At 42.4% G+C, this 25,525-nt stretch overlaps 1 protein-coding gene across 5 annotated transcripts in view; it reads left to right on the forward strand.

Moving 5' to 3' along the window:
* The window catches only part of GRM8 (glutamate metabotropic receptor 8), a 794,344-nt gene that overhangs the window by 180,917 nt on the left and 587,902 nt on the right, over nucleotides 1–25,525 (forward strand). For all 5 annotated transcript variants that reach the window (XM_060305370.1, XM_060305367.1, XM_060305366.1 and 2 more), the window contains exon 3: nucleotides 3,967–4,183. In XM_060305370.1, coding sequence (XP_060161353.1) covers nucleotides 3,967–4,183 — 217 coding nt within the window. The remainder of the gene's footprint in view (nucleotides 1–3,966; nucleotides 4,184–25,525) is intronic.

Below are 25,525 nucleotides of genomic sequence, written 5' to 3' on the forward strand. Positions count from 1 at the left end.
ACCTCCAGGGTGAAGGGATTAGTTAGGATGGATTCAGTGTAGGGAAAAGAAAAAGAAACATTCCAGGTTTAAAAATAATTCCCACTTTAGTTGCCAGTAGGAGTTTAATTTGAGGGTAGTGGAAATATTGGGGATACCAACACAGAAATTAAAATACTGAATGAGCCAATGCTTAGTGGTCGACCACAATAAACTAAAAATGAGATGCGACTCCATGACAATTTGAAAAGTCTTGAAATATGCTCTGTATACCCTGGTGTCTATTATTGTAGGCTGAGACATAGCAAGAACTGAACAAATGAAAATACAAACACATACTCTCACGTTACTTTTCCGCACATTGATCCGCAAAGAGAAAACTCTCCAAGACTTTGCGGAGAAAGTCCTTTACCTAATTATTCAAACAATCATTTCTTATCTGCACTTTTATTTTATATACACTTTACACCTGTTTAATTAATCCTACACATGATGCTGACTGCTAATTAAACAGCCCTGAAAGTGACTGACTGAAGGTAGTAATTTGAGATAATTAGTTTTGGTTTCAAACACTAGATTTTCACACTTTGTGCTCATTTTTAGAAAAGGGTGACTCATTATTATAGGCAGGGTGGGGGCTGTGTAGGGCATTTTCCTGCTGGACTCTGGGCAGCTGAGGAAGTGGGAGGATTATTATACATCCAAATAGGACAAGGAAATGGTAGAGTGCTGTAGAATTTGCTAGAGAATGCTCCCCATCCCCTCCTACACACACACACACACACACACACACACACACACACACACACACACACACACACACACACACACACACACACACAGAATCCCTTCCAAAATGAAGGTCACGGGCTTCTCTGGTGGCGCAGTGGTTGAGAGTCCACCTGCTGATGCAGGGGACATGGGTTTGTGCCCCGGTCCGGGAAGATCCCACATGCCGCGGAGCGGCTAGGCCCGTGAGCCATGGTCACTGAGCCTGCGCACCCGGAGCCTGTGCTCCGCAACGGGAGAGGCCACAGCAGTGAGAAGCCCACGTACCGCAAAAAAAAACCAACCAAACAAACAAAATGAAGGTCAGGCTCATGGATCTTTTTCATGAGAACATAGAAATGAACATGCTCTTGATCTCTGGGAAAGTTTTACCTAGTAAAGTGTAGACCTCACTGAATCATCCATTGTCTCTTTCCCTGGTCCTCTAGAAGCAAGCAAGAAAAGGTAAAAAAAATCCAAGATTTGGTGTGTGGTTAGAGATTTGGACGGGTGTCCTTGCTAAGTAGTTATCTGCTACAAAGACACAAAGCCTAATCAAGGGAACAGTCTATCAAGAGATGGCTGGTGTATCTGGCAGAGAAAGCGAAAGGGCAAAAAGGAGGCAGGTCGGGACTAGTTTTCATGATCCCACAGTGTTAACAGGCAAGTTATTTTGGTCCTACCGGAAGAATTGGGTGTGAAATAGGCTAAATCATTTTTTGTAGGCAATATAGATAGACACAGGTTACACAGAAGCGGAACAAATCCTGCAGCACCCTGGAGAGCTCCAAGCACATTCCTTTACTTCTCTTCCCGGGGCAAGGAGGCTTTCATGTCTTAGGATGTTCAATGTCACTTCACTGGCTACCAATACGGAGTAGGACTCTAGACCTAAGAAAGGTTTGGATACAGATGTTGAGGGTTTATAAAGGTGTCAGGAGGAGAGTCAAAACCTCCTTGTGGCTTGGGAATCATCTGGCCAGGGAGTGATAAGTGATGGTTGGATCCCAGAGTGTGTAGCCCTGTTTAGGAAGATGGAACGGCAGCTTCTTTGACATCAGAGCACTGACATTAGCTGCAGGATCTGATGGAGAGCAGGATTAATGGTTTTATGTACAAGTCAAACCTGCATCTTCAACCAAGCAACCTGAGTTAGTGCATCGTGGAATCATTTTGACCTCTGAACTTTCACAACACAGCAAGGCAGCAGAGGAGTAACGAGATGCACATCTCTTAAACTCCAGATCCCACAGTATTATTGCCCACTTTTTAGTTGTTTTCATTCATCTCACAGGAACCTCAAAAGAAACAAATCAAAAATTGAACACATCATTTTTGTCTTCCAGAATCTCTCTTGTTTTTCTGTCTTGGTAAATAGCAAACATCGTCTACTCAGATACCAAAGCCATAAAACTGAGAGTCAGTACACATTCTTCTTACACATTTCCTTGTCTTTTAGATACTTACAGCTTCTACACCCTTCCTTTTTCCACCTGCCACTGCCTTATTTCAGTTTTTATACTTTCTTACATAGATTTCTGTAGTAGTTTTCTAACTGGTTGTCCTGCATGTAGTATGGTTTCCCTTTAGTTCAGTTTATCTCTAAGCATAGCGTGAGTCCACCTGCATCAGATTCTTCTGGAGGGCATATTAAAATGCAGATTCCTAGATCTCTAGACATACTAAGTCAGAATCTTTGGGAATGGGGCTGCCCAGGTGGACACTGAAATTTGAGGGTTGCTACTCTCCCCACTGCTGCCAATGTGATCTTTCTAAACCAAAAATTTGATTATGTCATTTCCTTGGTTACAATCATGCTGTGGTTCCCCATGGCCTTGGTAATAAAATCCACACTCCTTGTCATACCTGACTAGCCCTTCATCCTCTGGTTTCTGTCCAGCTTTGCAGTTTTCCTTCCTGACATTCCCCCCTTGGTATCCTGCATTCCCACCATGTGAAATGCTGCAATACCATACCATGCCCTTTCTTTTTTTTTTTTTTTTTTTTTGATGTGGACCATTTTTAAAATCTTTATTGAATTTGTTACAATATTGCTTCTGTTTTATGTTTTGGTTTTTTGGCTGCAAGGCATGTGGGATCTTAGCTCTCCCACCGGGGATTGAACCCTCACCCCCTGCATTGGAAGGCGAAGTCTTAACCACTGGACCACCAGGGAAGTCCCACCATGCCCTTTCTTGACTCTATGGCCTTGGACATGCAGTTTCGTGTGGCTGAAATGTCCTTCCTGGCCTATATGCCAGATTTCCTGCATCTTCCATGCTCCGTCTAGCCTGCATGTCCTTCTGCCATACTTCTTTAACATCCCTGTATTCTTCTATCCTAGCACTTTTCACTGGTAGAGTAAGAGTCTTCACTTGTTTATACGAGTGAATATTGCATTTCAAACATTTTTAGGGGTAGATTTATGGCATGCAGTTAATTTGTTTCTCAGCTTGAATTTATTTAGGAGAAATGACATACGATCTCTAATTTTGAATATCTTCTAGCAATTCACCCTTTTTATGTCAGAAAATAGTCTCTTTTCCTAAAGCAATTGTGGTATGGATTCCTGTTTTGTGATTTTTCTTTTTTGAGGGTGGGAAGGCTGGAAAGATGTTATAATTAAAAGATACATGGTTAGCTATTCCCAAATCTTATTGTGGTATGTAGTGATTATATCAATAAGCAGTGGCTAGACTTGCAAAACTATATATTTAAAATACTTTACCAAAAATATAATCTTAAGGCTGAAATGGTATCAAGCATAAAAATAGCCTCATGTTAAATTCTCTGTTCATTATTATGTAGCCTTTATGTCCTAAAGCCAAAGATGATTTCAGAGGTGACTTTTTCTGAAGCATGTATGTACATTTCATGTTCATTTCTGCCTCATTTCCACACCAGAACTTATCATGTACAGAATAAAAAAGCAACAAAAACAAAAAGCACAAATGCTTTGCTTTGGCTTCTGAAACAATGGGACCTGAACCCAAACTAAATCCTTTCTTACTGTTTAGAAATGTGCTTTGAAAGAAAGCGAGTCCACAGACCCTTATAAAATACGTTCTAATTAAATTGGTGGTCATGAAACCATATTTTGGCTGCAGGCTGATCTGTCTAGGTTTCTGGTATCGCTTTGGCTATTTAGTCTCTTGTGTGACGATCCATCATTTGACAGCATTCCTCATGGGTTGAAATGACCTGTCATTTGTTTCGCAGATACCTCAAATCAGCTATGCATCCACAGCCCCAGAGCTAAGTGATAACACCAGGTATGACTTCTTCTCTCGGGTGGTCCCCCCTGACTCCTACCAAGCGCAAGCCATGGTGGACATTGTGACGGCACTGGGGTGGAACTATGTGTCAACACTGGCTTCTGAGGGCAACTATGGAGAGAGCGGTGTGGAGGCCTTCACTCAGATCTCGCGGGAGATCGGTAAGCGTATATTTATCAGATTATCGCATTTGGAGATGACAGGTTGCAGAAGTCTGAGCACCCCCAAGAGCTCTCTGATCTGTATGGGATAATTAGAGCTCCTAGAGATACGTGACCCAGGCTGTCCACTCTAGGGGGAAGCTGGGTTTATTATAAATGATTTTGTTGTTCTTGGTCTATCAAGGTGACACTTTGGTGCTAATTTAGGAATTAGAGCTCCTGACTCAGGCGAACATTTTTTAAAGCTGTCTGTTTTGACGAGGGACTTCGCTGGCACATTAGAGCCACTGTAAATTTGAATAAATGACATGCTATTTGATTGTTCTAGATGGAGGTTTACATTAGCGAGTCATTAAGTTTTTTTAAAAAGGCAGTGGAATTTAACATCCAACACTAGAGGGAATTAACACTGGTAATCATCTTAAAACAGTACTGAAGTAGCCCCCAAGGCTATACATAAGCGATATTCTTATTCTCATATTTCACTTTTTGAATTTTTATTCTTACCTCAAACTCTGAGGTAAGGGCAAGATGTGAAAACTTGGTTAAAACAGGGTGCTCGTGAACTCTGTCCCCGGTTTTTTCAAGGTTCTCATCCAAATCTCTGTAGGCGTTTTACTACGTGTATGTTTAACCATGAGGCTTACACTGCGTGGGAAAACCAGAAAACAAAAACAACTTAGGGCATAAATATTATTGCTGACTGGCCAACAATATAACTTTGTGGATGAAAGGAGACATGTTACCATTACTTAACAAATGCTATTGTTCTTACTAAGAATTACTGAATAAAATTTGCATATTTTTCTATAAAAGTAATAACAATGTTTTGTCGAAAATTTAACGTGCCCTTTAGCTGTTTTTGAGTAATTTTGAGCTTGCAGGAAATTATATTGATAATTTATTGTTTTTCTTAGAAGCTTCAGTGCAGGAAAAGACCATGGGAGTGATTTGGGCTTATTCCCTAATTAGCAAAGACAAAGTTATTGGAATAAGGTTTTCTCTCGAAACACTTGAAGATGCCTGCGATCTGTTCTTCTGCATATAACAGAACATGGAAACTTATTATACATAATATTTGGTGTGGTTAACATTTGTTCCAGTGCTATGCTGTTACAGAAAATGTAGAAAAGACCTGGTTTTGTTGGAAAGATTGGCTTAATTTATTTAAGGGACAACTATTCATTCCTGTTGTGGCATCCATGATGCCATAATCTGTGCTGTTTGGAATTTTAATTTATATCACTACTGCTATAAAGATGATTCAAAACATTCAATTGAACTTTAAATGAGGGTAAATTACATTACCTTCTTGGAAAAGAATCCCAAGTTTATCCTTAGGAGAAATGCCCACTCAAATGAAAACAATAGCTTCTGAAAGCAGGGTTAATGCATTATTTAAGCAGCTGATGTCGGTTCTCACCAAAGTGGTAATTCAACGACAGAAGGAAACTAAATAGAGCATGTATTGAAATGAGAAGTTTTCTGCAGTGATCCTATACATTCTCAACTATAGGGCACATTTTGTGTGCACGAAACAGATTACTATGAAAAATTCAGTACAGGACATGAGTTGCCAGTTGTTGAAGCATCTGATAAAATGCATTGTTCTAGAAGTTAAGTGAGATCGCAGTTTTACTCTTCTTACTAAAAAAGAAATATTTTGTTTTCACTTTTAAGGAGCATTGCTCTTCTTAGGTAACTGTCACCTAAAAGGATTCAGACGATACCATTAATTATTGCTGTCTCTATCTTAGTCATTAGTACGGGAGAAAATAATTTTAGTGCCTTGTGTAGGATGCTCTTGATAGAGCAACCTGTTTCTTCTGTGTTGATCCTTTCAGTATTCTGTGACGTGATTGGCTTTCCATTCTATTTCAGTTCTCATTTATCTGGGGAATGGAGGAGGGCTGGGTTGTCAATTAATATGCAGAATACTGAAAAGGCCAAATTAGTACCACACTAGAGTATGCCATGGAATATATTAAATATCAAAATCATCCCTCATTTTAATGACAAAGATTTTATCCAGAACAAAAATAGCTGAAAATGAAACCTTTTACATGACAGTGATATTAATGGGAATGGCATAGGGTAGCAACTTAACCCATTCTGAAATGATCTGATGCCTCTAATGAAAATTCATTAGTTCTATAACATTTGCTCCTCTTACTACGACGTTAAGACATCTCTGTCAATGTGTTACTAGTGTTTTTAAAAATCTTAGTCTCTTGACTGAGAAGGAGAGCATACATTCATTTTTTGGAGTGTCTGCCTATTAATGAAATTGTATATTTTCCCGACTCTTCTAAATTTTCCTGGACTCTGTTCAGGATTTCTCTCTTCAAGAACGTTGATTGCCAAGAAATTTCAGTGTAAATTGAGGCTTCCTATGTTTTGTCTCTGATTAATTCTGACAGATCATAATGGAATGATAGTGAAAGGAAAATCTGTTTAGGGATACAATGCCTGTACGGTTTGTTTAGAACGTTTTTCATTTTAACAAAATCTGAGACGTGGGGAAGTGTCCTTCGTGAGTCTTGGAGAACGAAGTTTATGAGTGAATGATGGTCATGAACACAGATGCCCGTGATGTCTCTTCTCTGGTCGGGATCCTTCTCAGGGAGAGAGGGACAGGAATTATTTGATAAAATAAGACAAATAGCCCCTTGATATCCTAGCTGTTATAATCTCAGCCCCTTGACTATAGCATTTTTATTGGAGAAGTCAAAAGAAAAATATTTGGGATCAACAAATAGCACAATTTGACTGGATCATAGTTTGTGTAGTGAGGTATGGAAGACAAAACTGGAAGGCTTTGTGACAAGGACACATAGGTGAGCACTTTACCTCATAGGATAGTAATTTTATCCTTTATTTTCTAGACAGTGGAGGAAACTACCGAGGAGAGAGGGGTCTACTAGGATATGTATTTAAGACTTTGCTAATGAGAAGCGAAAGATGGGGAGACCAGTTGAGAGGCCTCTGTAATATCAGTCTTAGCCTCACATGGGGTAGTGGTAATAGAAGTGGAAGAGGGAACAGACCTGAGAGGCACTTGGAGGTGGAGTCTCTGGAACTTAGCAATTGATTGGAATTAGAGGTCGAAGGTAAGAAAAAAATGAAGCTTGAAATTCTGAACCTGGGCAATTGGGAAAATGCAAGTACCATGAATAGAAAAGAGACAGTGAAGTGGAAAGGTTGGTTTGGGGTGGGAAGCATAGTTTGGTTATGAACCCAAGAAACTGTCAGTACTGGTACATACCTTTGTGGAGAAGAGCAGCAAAGAACATTGATCTAAAGCCAAGCCAGGAATTGAGCTATAGATCTGAAGCTCATTCAAATTGATAATTGAGGTGGGAAGGGTAATTGCTGAGGTAGAACATGTAGTAGAGTGTGAATTAAAGGGGGTGGAAGATACACCCTTGGGGAGAAACTTTACATAAAGGTGTGGGATGACAAGCATTGGTGAAGATGTAAAGGAAAGGGAAGCCTTGCACACAGTTGATAGGAGTGTAAATTGGTACAGTCATTATGGAAGATAATATGGAGTTTCCTCAAAAATTAAAAACTGAACTACCACATGATCCAGTGATTCCACTTCTAAGTATATGTCCAGAGAAAATGAAATCAATATCTTGAAGAGATATCTGCACTCTTGTGTTCATTGTAGCATTATTTACAATAACCAAGATATGGAAACAAACTGAGTGTCCGTTGATGGATGAATGGATAAAGAAAATATATGTTAAATGGGATATTATTTAGCCTTAAAAAAGAAGGAAATCCTGCCACTTGTGACAACATGGATGAACCTGGAGGACATTATGCTAAGTGAAATAAACCAGACACAGAAAGATAAATACTGCATGCTGTCACTTATATGTGCTCTCACTTATAGGTAGAATTTTAAAAAGTCAAACTCATGAAAGCAGAGTGTAGAATGCTAGGAGCTGGTGGGGGGTGGTAGGAGAAATGGGAAGACGTTAGCCAAAGGAAATAAACTTTCAGTTAAACAGGATGAATAAATTCTGAAGATCTAATGTACAGAATGGTAACTATAGTTAGTAATACTGTATTGTATACTTGAAATTTGCTAAGAGTTGATCTCAAGTGTTCTCACTACACACACACACACACACACACACATACAACTATGTGAGATGATGGAGATGTGAATTAGCTTGATTGTGGGTAATTATTTCACAGTGTGTACATATATCAGAACATCATGTTGTACACCTTAAATATATACAAGTTTTATTTGTCAATTATACCTCAAAAAAGCTGGAAAAATAAAATTAGTATAAATGAAAAAAAATGAAGATTTGGGAATAATGGGCTAGATTTAGTAAGGGAAAGCTAAGAATAGGGCAGAGTGTTCTCTTTTCTCTTCTCTTGATGGGTTTGTGGCCATGGGAGGGCTCTCAGTCTTCTTTGACGTTTTCCATGATAGGCGATGGTAGGAGTTCTTGAGGAAAAAGTCAAGGTTATTGAGCAGATATTCATAAGAGAACAGGAACTTTGCCAGAGGGCACAGCTGAACGTGTGTGGTACAGTGGCAGAGAATCAAGGAATGTCCCTGAGAGCGCGTATATTAGGGCTGCCATAACAAAACACCACGAACTGGGTGGCTGAAAGCAACAGAAACATACTGTCTCACAGTTCTGGAGGCTAGAAATCTGAAATCAAGGTGTCGGCAGAGCCATGCTGATTCTGAAACCTATAGGGGAGAATCCTTTCCTGCCTCGGTAGCTTCTTGTATTTGCTGGTGATCATTTGTGTTCATTAGCTTCATCCGTCAATCCAGTCTCTGCGTCCATCATCACATTGCTGTCTTTTCCCTTCTTGTTTCTGTCTCTGTCTTCTCTTCTTATAAGAATGCCAGTCATATTGGATTAAAGGCCCCACCCTACTCCAGTATGACCTCATCTTAGCTAATTATATCTGCAATAACCCTATTTCCAAATGAGGTCACATTGTGAGGTACTTGCTGTATCTTTTGGGGAGACACAATTTAATACCCATAACAGGGGGTGGTAGTGATGAAGGGTGTACTTAGGGAGATAACTCCCAGTGACAGGGATGGGAGGTCGACCAGGAGGACAAACAGTTAGCAATAAAGATGAGGGGGGTGCTCTGTAGACAGAATTTGGTAGCGGAGCAGACCATAATATAACCAGCTCAAAAGTTCCTTTTGAAGTGCTGCAGAAGTTTACTCTCCCAGTCTTGACTACTTGGGTAGATGAGGCAACCTAATGGATGACTCAGGGTTCCAGACGGGGGTGGGCGGTGGGATCCTTGTGTCTAGCTTTCCCAGGATTCTAAGTGGTCAGGAGCCTCCTAGTAGGATCACAGTGGACACTCCCTCTACAGTGGTGTACCGGCTGTTCAGCCTCCCTGCTTTGTGTAATTCCAAGCTATTGTTCTTTTCAATGACACCTGGGAAATTTTGGACATCTAGAGTCTTTTCTGGCCTAATTTATTTTTATTTCCCCCTTTGGTCTCTTTTGGCTTGAGGGAAGGGAATAGCTTAGTTGCTGCTGGTGGTTAAGACTTCTCCATCACCTATGTTACACATCCTCAGTTGTTAGCACCACAGTCCTCTATGTCTGTCTTGTTTTAATGCTTTGATATGATGTTTTCATTGATATTATAATAAGAAGGTTAATAATACATACCCATGCTTTTCTGTCATAAGCTCTGGAACTTGTAGTTTGTGACTCAATAAATGACTTCCTTGAGGCTTTAGACAGATTCTTTCCCTTCTTTGTCTTACCTTATTATATTATTTAAAAAAGAAGACAGGATAATAAATGTTAATGCTGCCAAGGGGCAAGGAAGCTAAAGCTTTATCTTTGAAGATAAAAGGAATCTGTGATAGCATTTTATCTTTTCACTGTGGATTTGCACAGTATGGCAACACACCTCCTTTAATCAGTCATCGTGTTTATGAATGCCTTATTGAAGATGACAGGCCTGCGAGTCGTCATCCCACACATTACAAGGGGCAGAACAGACCTGATTCTGTCAAATCTACCATACGTGACTCTTTTTCTTCTAATTTGCAAATGCTGGAAGCTTCTGACTATTGTCTGACGTGTTCAGAATCTTAAAATCTCAGACTTGGAAGGGATCACAGAGGTCTTTGGATTGGCACAATCTGTTTGAAATGTTAATGCAATAAATCAATTTAATTAATTCATTTTTGTGTGTATGAAATGACCGACACTTGCCAAAACATTTGATAGTAATTTATTTTCGGTGTGGGTCAAGAAATAAAGTAAGGGAAATTTCATTCCACCTCTACAATGGAAAAGTGTCCTCTGATCATTTTAAGCTATCTCAGTACAGTTTTAAAATAAAGCGTTTTTTCCTCTTGGGTTATAAACGAGAATCAAGTTTCTATTAACTGCAATGAATTTGCTTCAAGAATAAAACAAAGTATTTTAAGTGAGAGAAAGAAAAAAGTACATAAAAAGCAGCTTTTTCCCATAGATGTTCATTGCTTTGGAAAAATGACTTCCAGCAGGCAAAAATCAATTTGACAAAAGTATTAATGTTGTAAAATACTGTGAATGAAAGGAAACATTTTAATTCAATTGAAATTTTTACTTTATGTTCCTACAGCTGACTTCCACTGATAGCACATTTCAAGTTGCAAATCATGTTTAATTAATATTAACACCAGGTAATTGGCAAGAATAACTTCAAAGGAGGGCTGAGGAAATTGCAAATTGGAACTGCAGGTGCAGCGATCCTGCGGAAGCTTTATAGGAATCCAAAGAAAGTGTATACGGTTTTGACAATTACTGCCGAACTTGATCAAATGGAACATCATTTCAAAGCCGTTCTTCATTCTGGCCTTGCTTAATATTTAGGGCTTAGGAACTGCTAAGTAGCAACAGCTGCTATTAATGTGAAATGGCAAATAGCATTCCATAGATGCTTTTAAACCTATGATTCTAACGCCGTAGTTAAGTATTTAGTAAACAATGGCAGTTTGATGCGGTGGAACACACCTGGGAGTCAAAAACGTGTCTAAATCCCCCTTCTTCAATTATGAGACTTTGTCTGAAGATTAATTTCCTTGTCTATAAAATGGTGGCCCTCTGCTCAGTGATCATCGTGTGCTAGAATACTTGTGAAATGTTCTTTATAAACTCTAAAGTGCTATTTGATATCAGGTATTACTAGTGAAAGGAATGGGGATTATACAGATTTTTTTTCCAGAATGTGTGGCAAAGCTGTAGATTATTATGAAGGTGGTGGATGTGCTGCCAGTGTGTAGGATACATAGCCAGGGAAGGCTTTGCTTGATTCATTAATTACCTTCAAACTTAGTCATATTCTGCCTGAAAGATCAGAGAGGAGATTTTGAGTGGCTCCTGACCGCCTACCCTCTCCGTTCTCTTTACTAGCCCTCCACAACTGCTGTGGTACATCTTCTACCCTGTCTTAATCTTGTCACCCCTGGCTGTTGAATATTGCTTATGGTGTCACCAACAGTTGTGTTTGCTTGGGTCTGATTGTTCAGGTAGCACATTGTTCAGATATCAGGACAAGCTTGAGGTACCTTGCCTCATCCTTAGTGATGTGCTCTCATGAGTCCCTGAGCTTAACCCTGTGGATTCACTTGCCACTCTGATCGTAATGCCAATTTCTCTGTATACCTCTTCCTCCAGAATGTGTTTTTCTCAATGGAAGGACACTCCCCTACCCCAACACCCAGTGCAGTGCCTGGCATATGCCAGGTGTTTCATGAATTTCTGTTGAATGACCATTGTCACCAATTCATGGCTGTGTTGGCGCTGTGAGCCTAGTGGTCAGGCTTCCTCAGGCTCTGGGAACCGAAGGGCAGAGATGGTCCCAACAATGGCCTATGCATTTTCTTTGCTAACACGTAACCTATATGGGAAGCTTTGGTCTTCCACATTGTTGAACCACTCAGAATTCAATTTTTTATTACTGGAAAATACCAAAGCCCGTAATCTATAGGTTCAGCCCACCCTGGATTCCCTCAGGCCAAACAGTGCTGGGGAGTGGCTAAGAGCTTCTTATCAGCTGGGTTTGACTTCCAGATCTGTCACAGCTTAGCTATAAGACCTTGGGTAAATTACTTACTCTTGTTGTGCCTCAATGTTCTTATCTGTACAATGGGGATAGCAATTGTATAAGAATCAAAAGAAATCATACAGAACAACGTGTAGCTCGAGGTAAGTGGTCAACAACTGCCAACTCATATTGTGTTAGGCATCCTCGCTGATGGGTGATCCAGGGTTGTCTTATTGCCCAGAACCTGTGCCCTGTTAGCTCAGTGAGCGAATAAGAAAGCAGAGTGAGGCCTACATAAGAGCTCAAATAAAAGCAGCCAGTCCTCCTCATTCCTAAAACTTGCTTTGTACCTCCTAGCAGAGACCAATCCTATTATTATTTTTTCTTAGCATGACTCATATACTACATAGAATAGTGTTGGCACCTAGTTGAATGCATGAATTAATTAAATGCCGGTCAGCGTTGGCTCACCAAATATGCTTTCTCCTCTTCCTTTTGAGCCTTCTATATATTAACTGACTCAGCCAGCATCTATTGTGTACCCACCATGGATCAGGGCATCCTTGTTCTAGGCTTTCAGGGTCTAGAGATGAATCACGGCCTCTGCTTCCTAGCTGGTTACTGTATCAGAGGATACAGAGATGTAAACAAACTCTTTCAAATGAATGTGATCATTGCCTTCATGGAGGCATCATTCAGAGGCATTGCCAAGAACACAGTGCCCAAGAGAGGGCATCCTGCAGTTCATGTAACGAAAAGACCTGCCATGAGGCAGTGGAGGGTGACAGTTTATGGACCCCAAGCTCAAAGGGAGTATGCTGTGTGATGTGAGTGGAATGAATTTAGGTAAGTTCAACACAAGTTCTTGAGAAAAAGAGACAAAAAAATGCATGTAGAATATGATGCCAACTTTGTAACGTGTGTATCTGTGAACATATAGTTTTGACAATCCTCATTTCTTGATGTATGGATGGATACCCAGATGTGTCCGTCCATAGATAATCGGTGTCTGACTTGCTCTACGGCTTTAGCCCCTGTTCCCCCCGGTCACTCCCACCCAGCATCACCGATGCCCTAGGCAGCAGTTTCGGTTTTGTTCAGTTCCCGAGTCTTAATCAGGGCCAATAGTTTGTCCTGACCTTAGCTTACAAGTTTCTGGGCTTTGGAATGATTTTGCCAAGACGGACCCTGTACCTGGTGGTCCCAGGGTGAGCCCTGAGCTCCCTTCTAGGTTGCAGCAAACTTACAGAGCTGTCTCACCCTGACTCTGGATCCCTAGGAGTGGGGCTCTGCCCCAGACTCTGACCTCTGAGGTTGAACCACGACACACTGCCTATTCCTTGTCAACTCTTTCCCCTGACTGGGTGGAGGCATCTGGTCCTCTGCATGATTCATGCACTTGTTGAGATCTGACTATGCGTGAAGCCATTGAACAGAGTCCTGTCTATGGGGTCCCTAGTGTGTGCGGGGGTCCTGACCCTGTCTAGCTTGTTGTCTTTATATTTCTCACATCCTTTTAGTGTCGTATCCCTAGAATAAAAGGAGTTCAGTCTCAGAGGATGGTTTGAGTTTCTCTCTCAGAAATTCCCATTTAAATGCTTAGGAAGGGTCAGGGTATGTCATCAACAGGGTTGTCCCAGTTTTGAGTTATTCTTTTCCTGCTCCCTAACTCTTATTGCCAACTGTATGAGTTTCCTAGGGTTTCTGTAACAAAGTACAACAAACTGGGTGGCTTAAATGACACACACACACACACACACACACACACATATATATATATATATATATATTTTTTTTTTGGCTGGCTCTGTGGCTTGTGGGATCTTAGTTCCCTGACCAGGGATGGAACCTGGGCCCTAGGCGGTGAAAGTGTGGAATCCTAACCACTGGACCGCCAGGGAATTCCCACATAAATCTATTGTGTCATGGTTCTGGAGGCTGGAAATCCGGGATCAAGGTGTCAGAAGGGGTGGTTCCTTCTGAGGGACCCACCCTAATCCAATATGACCTCATATTAGATGATCTCATATAAGTATGACCTCATCTTCATTAATCATATCTGTAATGACCCTTCATTAATTACATCTGCAATGAAAATAAGGTCACATTCTGAAGTACTGGGAGTTAGGACTTCAACATGTGAATTTTGAGGGGGGGACACAATTCAGCCATAACACCAACCCTAACTGCTGGATTGAACCCTGATTCGTGGAGTTCTGTCTGAACTGAACCCACATGTGCCCCGGTTCTTTAGGTGGATTTGGGGCCCTGGACTCCCCTGTGTCTCCTGAGGCCTCAGCTTCTGTAACCAAGGTAGCCAGCCCCGTTTCCCCTTGTCCTTGCCGGCTGGGCTCTGCCTGCCTCAGAGCTGAATGCCTGCGTCACGGCAGGCGTGTGCTTCTCCGCCTGCGCTTAGCCCCAAAGAAATTGCATTCTTTCATTTCCCTTTCCAAAGTCATTTTCTTGTTCAAGCTCTTCTGTTTGGAAACTCCAGCACTAGATGAGCGTGCCATCCGCACTTTACTGTGTTGATAGAACATAATATAAAAACATCTTTCTGCAGAAATGAAGCAACATCAGAATCCCTTCCTGTCACTTTTTGTAGGTGCTAAAAGAGTTGGCCTGAGAATGAGTGTGTTTTCCCGCTTTCCGTCATAACTTATCAACTAAGCAATAATTATGGTTTCCTTGAAAAGAAATGGCTCAAGAATAGTGCAATCAGGAAGGTATAAGATGAATAGTTTATTGGAAAAGGCGCCAATTATTTCAAGGGTCACATCCCTTGGCAAAACTGGGCCACATGGTCCTTCTGCTCTAACATCTGTATGTTTGACAGATCCCGGGCTTCTTTCTTTGCTTCTTTGCATGCTGCCTGGTCAGAGGCATTTCATGATTCACTGGGGACTCCACAAGGGGAAGGCAGGGGAAAGGAGGCAAAATGAAACTCGAGTCAGCACATTTTGTTTCCTGTTAACAGCTCTGGGAAGAGGTTTGGTCGAGAAAGGAATTTTAAGTAATGATTTAAACATATCTCTGGCAGTTCCACTAGTGAGAAAAAAAATGCCTCGTGTAGCAGCTCAGACCTACTTCTGAAGCAGTGGCACACAGGGCCATGTGACTCAGGGGCCACATGTGCATCATGAATCACCGCTGGCACCCACATAATGGGCAATTAAGGGAAAGAGGCAAGTGCAGAGTACATTGTTAGCCTATTGTGTTTAGTATCGTGGAGGGCAACCACTGTGCTCCCCTTCAGAATGGGTTTGATGTGACTGCCAGGAGGAATCCTAGGGTGGATGGGAATATTCATGGGAGTTGATGTGACACTTCATTCAAGAAATATTTGAGCACGTATTGTACGTTTGGGCCCCCTTCTAGGAGGTTGGGGATATGGCACTGGGTGAGTCCAACCTGATTCCCGCCCTTGTAGGCTTTCCTGTCAAGCTTACGGTCTTTACATTTCTCGTGTTCTTTTAGTCTCCTACCTCTGGGCTATGGGAACTCAACCTAAGCCTACAGTGTGAAATGCCTCAGACCGAGAGTCCATGAAAATAACGAGAGAGGGTCTGTAACTGTCACATCAACAACTTGATCCCTTGGGTGTTCTGGAGATACCAGAGTTCAGTCCATGTCCATGGCATGCTGGGTGAAAGAATACATAGTTGAAGGAAAAGTGTGCCTGTGTGGGCACACAGAGGGATAAATCTGGACTTAGGAAGCTCACCGGGTACAGATGTTTGGGAGCAACACCAAATGCAGGATGGGACAAGAAGTGCATCTAGCCCTGCAGAGCATAGATCAAGAGATTATGGTTCTGGGTGATAACCTGAACCGACTGCCCTGTGGCAAGAGATCCGCTCACGCCACATCTCGGCCCGGAATTCCTGTCCTCCCCCTACGTAGGTCTGGTTTACATTTCCTTATCCTTCAGTTCTTGGATTATTTCCAGGAAGCCTTCTCAGATCTCTACCTTCTCATCCTCCCAGACAAACGTAAGTGAGGTTTCTCTTCTGTGTGTTCTCTCAAGTAAAAAACCAATCCAGACTTAGACAAGGAGAGGCTTTATTCAGAATTAAGACGATTGCAAGAGAGAGAAGACTTGAATTCAAAAATCCACAAGTATCGCAAAGTCAAAGGGAAGAAGGGTTTTCTTTTATATGGTAGGTAGCGGTAAGCAACAGCTTAATAGAAACTTTTAAGGGAAGTCTGGGTCGGCAAAGGGGAAATGACCAGGAAAGTGTCCTGCTCTGATCAGCCGCTTTCCAGAGGCAGCTGATAATGGGGACATGGTCCATTTTCCAGTGCTTGCTCAGATTTGGGGGCAGACAGAGTTCAGGGGCATGTAGGAAGGAGAGAAGCCTGAGTACACTTGTGTCGAGACAAAGTAGCGGGTGAGAAGTGGGCAACTGTGAACCCTTGGTCCGTTTCTAGGGAACCATGAAGATATCTTACCACTGTGGATTTTAATGACTTCTCTCTTCCTTCGGAGGTGGAGAGCATACCTTATTTATCTCAAGTCCAAGGAGGAGGTCGTTGGAACCCCCAATCGATAACCAGTTGGTCAGAAGTACAGGTGATAACTCGGGCTTGCAATTGGCATCTGCATTGTGGGCCAGGGGTGGGGGGTAGTCTTGTAGGACTGAGCCCTCAACTTGTGGAATCTGATAGTCTCTCTGGGTGGACAGTGTCAGAGTTGAGTTGAATTGTAGGAAACTTGTTGGTGTCCTGAGAACTGCTTGTCGGTGTGGGGAGCCCCTCGCCAGCACTGGAATTGATATCAGAGCCTATTAGTCTTTGTATAGTACTGTAGTTGCAAGGTCTAGAAGATGCTCTAAAAATGTTGAATGAGTGAGTAAATGAACACACAGCAGGTGAGTGAATCCTGGCAGACAGGACACCAGGAAGCAGGTAGTTTGGAGGAGGAGGTAGGTAGATGGACAGGCTAGCAGTCCACATGAAAGTGCTCAGTGGAAGAGGGTAAAACCCTGCCCAGGGTAAGAATTCACAACATACCTGCTGTTACTTGGGAGGCATGGGGTCTGGGGGCATGGCTGGGTCTACAACAGGAAGTTGCATGGGAAGGAGAGAGAACCAAGAAACCAATTCAGGGCCAGGATTAAGTTGGGAAACAGAAGCAGTAGCTTAAGTAGGTGACAGCGAGTTTGATGCCCAGATGGCTAAACTTGATTCGCAGAACCAGAACCAGATGGCGGATCTGCACTTCCGGTGGGGCAAAGCTGAGTTAAGGGCTAGAGCTTTGCTAGGTCTGACAAATAGGGGGGATGCAAAATCAGAAAGGAGGTAAATATGCTGAATGTACTATTCTCCTTTCAACTGGCTTTGAGTCTTCCAGGTGTATAAGTGTGTGATGTGTTTCATGACTGCAAGATGTCCTAAAGGTATAGGGTTTCTGATGTTTAGACTCATGACTCCAGGCCCCGAGGAGCTTGTTCATTGATGACCCTTTTGACAGATGGTCGATGTCCATGTGAAGTTGGACTGTGCTAGGTGCTGGGAATTCACAGCTCTGGTCTCTGGCCTTAAGGGGCTTAGATTCTGATGGGGAGACCGATTTAAAAAGAAAACAAGTAAACAAACTAATGATTATAAATTCAAGCTAAAAATTATGAAGTGTATCTTATTACGAAAGGAATAAGTGTGTGTTTTTGATTTATTTGAGAGATATCCAGGAAGCCAGTGTGGCTAGAACCCAGCAAGGGGCGGGGCGGCAGCACAGGAGGTGAAAAGCAGTCAAAGGTGTGATTGACTAGTGTCATAGGTCATGGCAGGAAGTGTGGATTTTATTCTCAAGCAATGGAAAGTCTTTGGAGGGTTTGGAGAGTGACATGGTACAATTCAGGTTTTAAGGGGATCGTGTGCAAAAACTGGATTGTAGGGATGGAACCAGAATATGAGTTAGAAATTTCTTGGGGTTGACTTGGACTTGGGTGGAGGTAAAGGCAGGGAGGTGTGTGACTTGGCCTAGGTACAGATAGGATCAAAGTCCCAGGCCTGGGAAAATGAGGTGACTTGATGCTATGGGGATCTAAGCCATTGAAGCAAAACTCCTTTAAGACTTGTTGGTCAACAGCAGGGTGTGTCCTAGAGCCCTTAGACTGGAATGGGTGTGTCCCAAGTGACAGTATGGTTCCCTTAAATGGATGATTCAGGGGTGGGAGATCAAGTGAATTATTTCCTGGCAAAATTTCACTCCAACTGATGCTTCAGTGAAAAAGAGTTAAAATGGTAAGTGTCTCCCAGGTTTTTGTTACTTTTTTTTTTTTAAACAAAGTCCGCTAGAGACCTTTATTGCTCTTTTTCCTGTGTTCTAGGAGGACCTGAAGTTTAGAGTTTTCTTGTTAATTGTTCTGAATATTTTCCTCTTAACTCATTTCTTGTTGCTTTTATACTTTTGTGTTACTGATTCATTTGAAGGCTCATTAATCATTATGCAGTTTTCTGAACATTTTTATGCTTTCATAATACAATGGTGATTCTGGAAACACTTCTGAATCCACATAGTCCAGGGTCATAGAAATGGGTGATTTGACATGTTGGCCTCTAAAAATTAGGTTTAGTGCAACTTTCATTTAAAGTATGTATAACTGTGATTTGACCTAATTATTTTTGATTTGTAAATTCCAACATACACCATATTCTATTAAATGTGAATGTTTGCTTTCCAAAGTCTCTCTCTCTCCCTCCCTCTCTCTCTTTCTCTCTCTGTCTGTCTGTCTTATTGTCCCCAAGTCCAAGATAATTCATTGAAAGGAGAGGGAACTATTAGTGCTTACTTTGTATGTACCATATAACTGAGTTTTCATTAGGCTATGAGGCATATATTATACCTATTTTACAGATGGGAAAACTAAGGCTCAAAAAAAGTACATAACAGCCCAAGATAACCTAATTAATTAGTAAGTGGTAGCATGGAATATAAACCCAGAGTTCTGTGGCTCCAAAGTTCATGTTCTTTTTACTGCCTCTTGCTATTTCTCTTTTGAGGTTACAGACTTTGGTTTCTGCAGTCATGTTTCCCATCCTTGTCCTGCGATACTGTAGGGAGGACAAAGAGAACATGCTCTTTCTTTAAACAGCCTGATTTCTTGCCTTTCCCTCCGTCTCCCCTCACCCGTTGTGCTTTTGTGCCTCGTCTTACGACCTGAGCATTTTCTAATGCACCTGCGTGGATCCTCTTCCCTTTTCTGGAAATGCAGCATCCCCAGTGTCTGCCTGGAGCTATTTTCATACTTTAAGACCCAGCATCAATGATACCTCCTTAGTGAAACCTTCCTAGATACCCAGAAGGGGTTAGCCGAGCTCTTTTCTGCAATTGCAACCCTTTGTACACGTCGTTAGTGAAGAAAGTGTTGACCTGAAACACTTAGAAGAAAAATAGACATTCTTCCAGCAAAGATGGGTTTATTAGGGATCAGCAGGGCATTGCAATTTGGGGTCTGCAATCACGGTGAGCCGCAGGCAAGTCCCCACATGGCAAGGGAAGGAGCAAGCTTTTATAAAGGGGAAAAGGAAGTCGGGAGGGCGCTGGTAAACAGAGTCCACGGCTTTTCATTGGCTGAGTCCTTGCCAAAAGAGGAGACTTTCTTCTCCCTGTTGGGCTCTGCTATCCTCACAGGGCTTGAGAGCTCCCCCTTCTGGTCTCCCAACGCTCTTTAACTGAGGTTCCTTTTTATTAACTTTTTTACAAAAACATTTATTTCACTGTCTTGGTCAGGACTCAGACTTAAGCCAACGAGAAAATTTGGGGTTCAGAAACTTAAAAAGTCTAGGAGTAAATCTGACCTCAGGTTGGCTTAGCTCCACATTTTAAAATGAAGTTGACAGGAATGCATCCTGTTCCAGCTCTGGCTTCTGCTTACTTGCATGTTGGCTTTATCCTCAGGTTTCTTCCACGTGATGGGAAGAGGGCTGCCAGCAGCTGTGGGCTTGTGTACTGCCAGCTTAGCAACTGTATTCCTTTCCTAGAGCTGCTTTAACAAATCACCACACTGTGTGACTTGAAACAACAAAAACTTATTCTCCTGCCATTGTGGAGGCGGAAGTCTGAAATTAAGGTGTTAGCAGGCTTGACTTCTTCTGGGGCTCTGAGGGGTAGTCTGTTCCACGCCCCTCTCCTGGCTTTCGGTGGCTGCCAGCAATTCTTGGCATCCCTTGGCTTGTGGCTGCATAACTCGGATCCCTGTCTCCACGGTCACATCACCTTCTTCTCTGTGTGTCTGAGCCTTTTCTTTTTCTGTCTCTTATGAGGACACTTGTCATTGGATTTAGGGCCCACTCTCATCCAAGGTGACCTCATTTTGAGTTCCTTCCCTTTGTTAAAGCTGCGAAGACCTTTATTCCAAATTAGGTCCCATTCTGAGTTCCAGACAGTTATCTCTTCTGGGGGGATACCTTCAACCTACTAAGGCAACTGTAGTGGGACGGGTGTGTTTCATTCCCATTGGTTCCGGCAAAGGCCCAGACTTGGCTCCACCAAGTTGGGTTTCAGTCCATGACTCAAGCAACCACTTTGGTCTAAGGAAGGCACGGTTCACAGTGGCCAGACATGGGTCACATGCCCTCTGGAGCTGAGGAGAGGTAGGTGGGGAGAGGCCCACTTGAAACAAATGGTCAAAGCCACAGGGAGGGATCATGCCTCAATGCTAAATTAAGATGCTCGTCTAGAACAAGGAGAAAAGCCTGCCGGGCAGGCAGGCACTGTGCATATTGTGTGCTGTCAGCCTGTCGACTTCTGTGCCTCCCGCCTACACCGTGACCTTCTCAGGGTGGCAGCAACCTGGTCTTATTCATCAGTGCCTGGGGCATGAGAGCGCTCTATCAACATATGTTAAATTGTTACAGTAGCTAAAATTTCCCTGAAAAATAAGATTTAAATGTAGCCATGAATCATAATATTTGTCAAAAATAGTTTTGGCCTCTATCTAAATGGTAACAAGCAAAGCAGTTTCAAGGACAAGAAAAGGCTTCTGTTGAGTGTTCTCCTCTACTTTGAAAAGGCTCTCCTTTCTGTCCTGCCTCTCTTTTAGCCAAGTGTGTTGGCAACCAGAGGAAAGAAGCCAGGGGCTTCACACTCCTGGAGGGTGTCCACGTCCACCTCCCCAGCAGTTATCTGTGGCAAGATGCACGCTCCCCCCCCCACCAGTGGAGTCCCCTCTGTGAAAATAGCGCAGATCACACAGTGGCCAAGGAGCTGCCTTCCCAGCCATGGGTCAGTTCTGACCACTAGCTGACTGGACAACCATCAGAGGATCCCAGAGCCTAAGGAAAGAACTAGTATATTTTGTTTGGCTGTTTTAAACATGGCTGAATTCTCTATTTTCAAAGAAGATATTTTAGTTCTTTTTATGGTTTCTAAATCAAGGAGTTTTTCTTTTCTCCATTTAAAAAAAAAAAAAAAAGGGATTCCCTGCAGGACTGTCAGGAAGCATGGAAGTCTGTGTTCTATGCGTCTTAAAGGGAGAAAGGCACTCTGGGAAAGCCCCGTCATTGAGAACTGACTTAAAAAGTGTAAATGTCATTGGTGTGTTGACTGTCCTCCATAGTGCCACTTCTTTATTTTTAAAATGCAGCTCCTTTATTTTAAGCAAATTCTTTAAGCAACGTCTTTATTATTTTTTTTCTTCCTACTGATTCTTCACTTGTGATGGTCTAGCTCCCCCCACACCCTCCTCTGGAGGATAGCTTGGCTTCAGACTCTTAGTCCTTTAGTCACTTCTAAATATATGAAAAGTCTCATTTTAGTTATTAAAATGGCCAGCCCAGTGGAATAAAACTGAATTTCAGCCAAACTGAAAGTTTCTCCCCTCCCACAGCTTGGAGCTGCTTTTGCCTGGAGCCCTGCAGTGGGGAGGGGTAGGGCTGTGGCTGGCAGCTGCTCCTCTGCCCCTTTGTCCCCTTTGTCCCCCCCGCCCCAGCTGCTTGGGCTTGCTTTAACATCTTGCAGCAGTTACCAAAGCACCGACACATGTATGCCTGGTGTGGGCTGGCTGCAGTATCCAGCCTTGATTGAGGGTGTTTTCTCCTCTTTTCCCCACTTATATTTTTCCTTGGAGAAACTTTGGTTTCCTCCCTGGCTTTTGGCATTGGGCCCTCCATTTGGGTCAACATATGCTTCGGGTCTTGATCTCAGCAGCATGAACTTGTGAGTTCAGCTTTTCTCTCCCCTGCTTGTAAGTAAAAAGCTGGAGGTAGGACTTGATTAATGACGGGGGAACAGGAACAGAGCTCTGGTTTCTTTTATTTATGCTACAAGAGGAGCTGTCCGGAGGTCACACTGGATTAGGCGTACTGCACGTTGGCTACAGACAAGGCACTGTGATAGGCACTGGGGAGGGACGTAAAGAAGGACGTGACGGGACAGTGACCATCACATCGCTTAGAGCCAAGATGAGAGAAAATAATTGCTCCCTAGAAGTACAGGTCATGAGCTGTGTGAGTGCAGAGGATGAGACGATCGGTTCCAACCAGGAGCATTCCCCTTCCTTAAAAGGGGAGGCACTGGGCGAGGTAGTGAAGGAAGAGGAGATGCATGTAGGTGGAGACCTGGGAGACAGACATTAGCATTTCAAACTATGTTTCACAGAGCTAAAAATTTTCATCGATAAAGGCGCAAGATTGCTTTGAAATTCTCAATTATAAAAATAAAAGTTTGCCTGCTTCCTGTGGCATACATGCCTTTATTTTTCCCTTAGTTCAATTTTATGACCAAGAAGGACCTGCTCCGTTGATGAGGTTTATATTTCTGAGCTCCCAACGTTCTTGGTATGCATTGTTTTGTCCCATACCTTTTCCACGTCCATGGTGATAAAGATTTGTCACCCTGTTCTTACTCTGAAACATTCAGTGGTCTGAACGTCATTGTCATAGGAACGGTGGTGTCTCCTTCACTGGCCTTCAGTAGCAGTGATTCCTAAACAGGGACCAGGACGGGTGGGTAAGTGAGTGACCGGACAGAAACATTTCTTAATATCCTCAGACCTGGCCAAGGCGACTGAGGCTTAGAACCTCTGTCTCCCTCAACAATTACCTTCTTTCCCTTTGTGTATCTTTAATATGACACAATTACGGCACGGCTTTGTTTTAATGACTTATAAGATATAAGGTTTATAATAACCTCATCTCCCCCAGATTTTCAGTGGTCTTGTGTTCACTGAGAACCATAAAGCTTGTCTCCTCTGTAATGTTGGTGCCTTGTGGTTTCATGTCTTATTTATTATAACAAACACAGACTAGCGTACGCCCAGAAGTCCCCAGTCTCCTCTCACGGTTCCGGTACTCATGTGCACAGCTGCTGGGGACAAGAAGATGACAGTTCAGCCTATCTCCTTAAAAGAATCCATCCCCTAATCTGTCTTGTGTCTGAAAATCCTTTTGTTTGCAAGTATCTTGAAGTGCAGCTCAGTCTGCCTCTGTCCTTTTTCACTGTTGTAGCCATCATTTCTTCCTTGGTTACCAGTTCTCCTTAGCGGTTGGGAAACATTTTTTTAACTCTTGAAAAACAGCAACAAAAAAAATCCTATAATCTTTTGCAAGGAAAATGGGGCTGCTTTTTATTTCTTGGTACCTTTGGTGGTTTCTAGGCCCTGTGTTACATTATGAAATGATAGGCCCTTTTTTTTTTACTAAGGGGGAAACCACAAATGTGACCTCTAGAAGGTCATGTTTATGCTAAATACATTTATAAAGTACCTGATCTTGTATATCCAGGTACTATGTTGTTAAGTGTTCGTGAACACAGCACTGTCTCCCAGGAATTTATATTCTAGGGGGGAAGTTACTTACAGTGGTTGGCAAATTCTCTATTAAGGCTCTGGGAAGGCAGGTATGTAGTACTTTATTTTGCCCAGATCTCGGGAAACACTTTCACAAAATGATGATTTTGAACTGATTTGGGGAGAAAGGGAGCTGGCATTTGAGGCAGAGGGGAAGCAGCATTTGCCAAGAAAAGATACGGCAGTTTTAAGGGAGTGCAATTATTTTTGTAAGGGGGCGCTGCAGTGAGTGTAGGGGTTTATTGGAGGGATGACAGGAGATGAGACTGGAAAATAAATGAAGACAGGACTGTAAAGGACCTTTTCACCAAACTAAGGAGATAGGTCTACTGAAGGATTTAAAATAAGGCAGCAGCATGACCAGATTTGTGTTTTAGGAAGAGCCCTCTGACAGTAGGTTGAACAATGGGTGGAGAGACTCAATCTATCTGTAGGCAGCAAGATGAGTTAGCAGGTTATTGCAATAGTCCAGGCAACAAGTTACAAGGTCTTAAATAAAGCTGTGGTTGTGAGGATGGAGGTGAGGTGATAAATAGGAGCACTGTTAGGAAGTAGAATCAATAGATCTTTGCAAGCAGTTGGAAGTACAGAGTGAGGAAAAAGGAAGAGTCAGGGATAACTCCCAAACTCCTGGTTTGGACACCTAGGTAGAGAATTCTGTTGTTAACCAAAATGAGAAAAACAAAAGGAAGTGTTTGGCAGTGAACCAATAATTTAAAAAATATTTATTAAGTACCCCATTGTGTTGAGTGCACAGATACGATGGTCAATTTTATATGTCACCTTGGCTGGGCCATGGCACTCAAATACATGGTCAAACATTATTGTAGATGTTTCTGTGGGTTTGTTTTTTTTTAATGTGATTGAGATTTTAATCAGTGGACTTTGAGTAAAGCAGATTGCTCACCCTGAGGTGGGTGGGCCTCACCCAATCAGTTGAAGGCCTGAATTGAACAAAAGATCGACTTTCCCCAAGCAAGGGGAAATTCTGCAGCAGACATTCTTCAGGCTTGAACTGTACTATGGGGGTGGGGGGAGGTCTTTCATGGATCCCCAGCCTGCCGGTCCACCCTGCAGATTTTGGATTTGCCAGCTTCCCATACTGCATGAGCCAATTTCTAAAAATTAATCTCTTTCCATGTGTTTCTACATCCTACTGGTTCTGTTCCTTTGGAGAACCCTGACTATACAACAGGCTTTGGGGTCACCCTGCATGGCTCTGAATCCTGTTCTAGTGATCTCACTATGTGACAACATTAGTGACTTCTCGGAGCCCAACTTGCCTCATTTGCAAACTGAGAATAACGATATTCTTCACTTCTGTTGTTCTTGTGATGATTAAAAGAGAAAATCCATGTAAAGTTTTAAGCTTAGGATCTAGCAGGCAGTAAGCTCCTAATAAATGTTTGCCATTATTATAAACAAGGAAACATTTACAGATTAGTGTTAATGACTAATGACAGCTCAGATTGTTACCTTTCCCAGGAGGGATTTA

Source organism: Globicephala melas, chromosome 9 (genome assembly GCF_963455315.2).
Source record: "Globicephala melas chromosome 9, mGloMel1.2, whole genome shotgun sequence".
NCBI classification, from domain to species: domain Eukaryota; kingdom Metazoa; phylum Chordata; class Mammalia; order Artiodactyla; family Delphinidae; genus Globicephala; species Globicephala melas.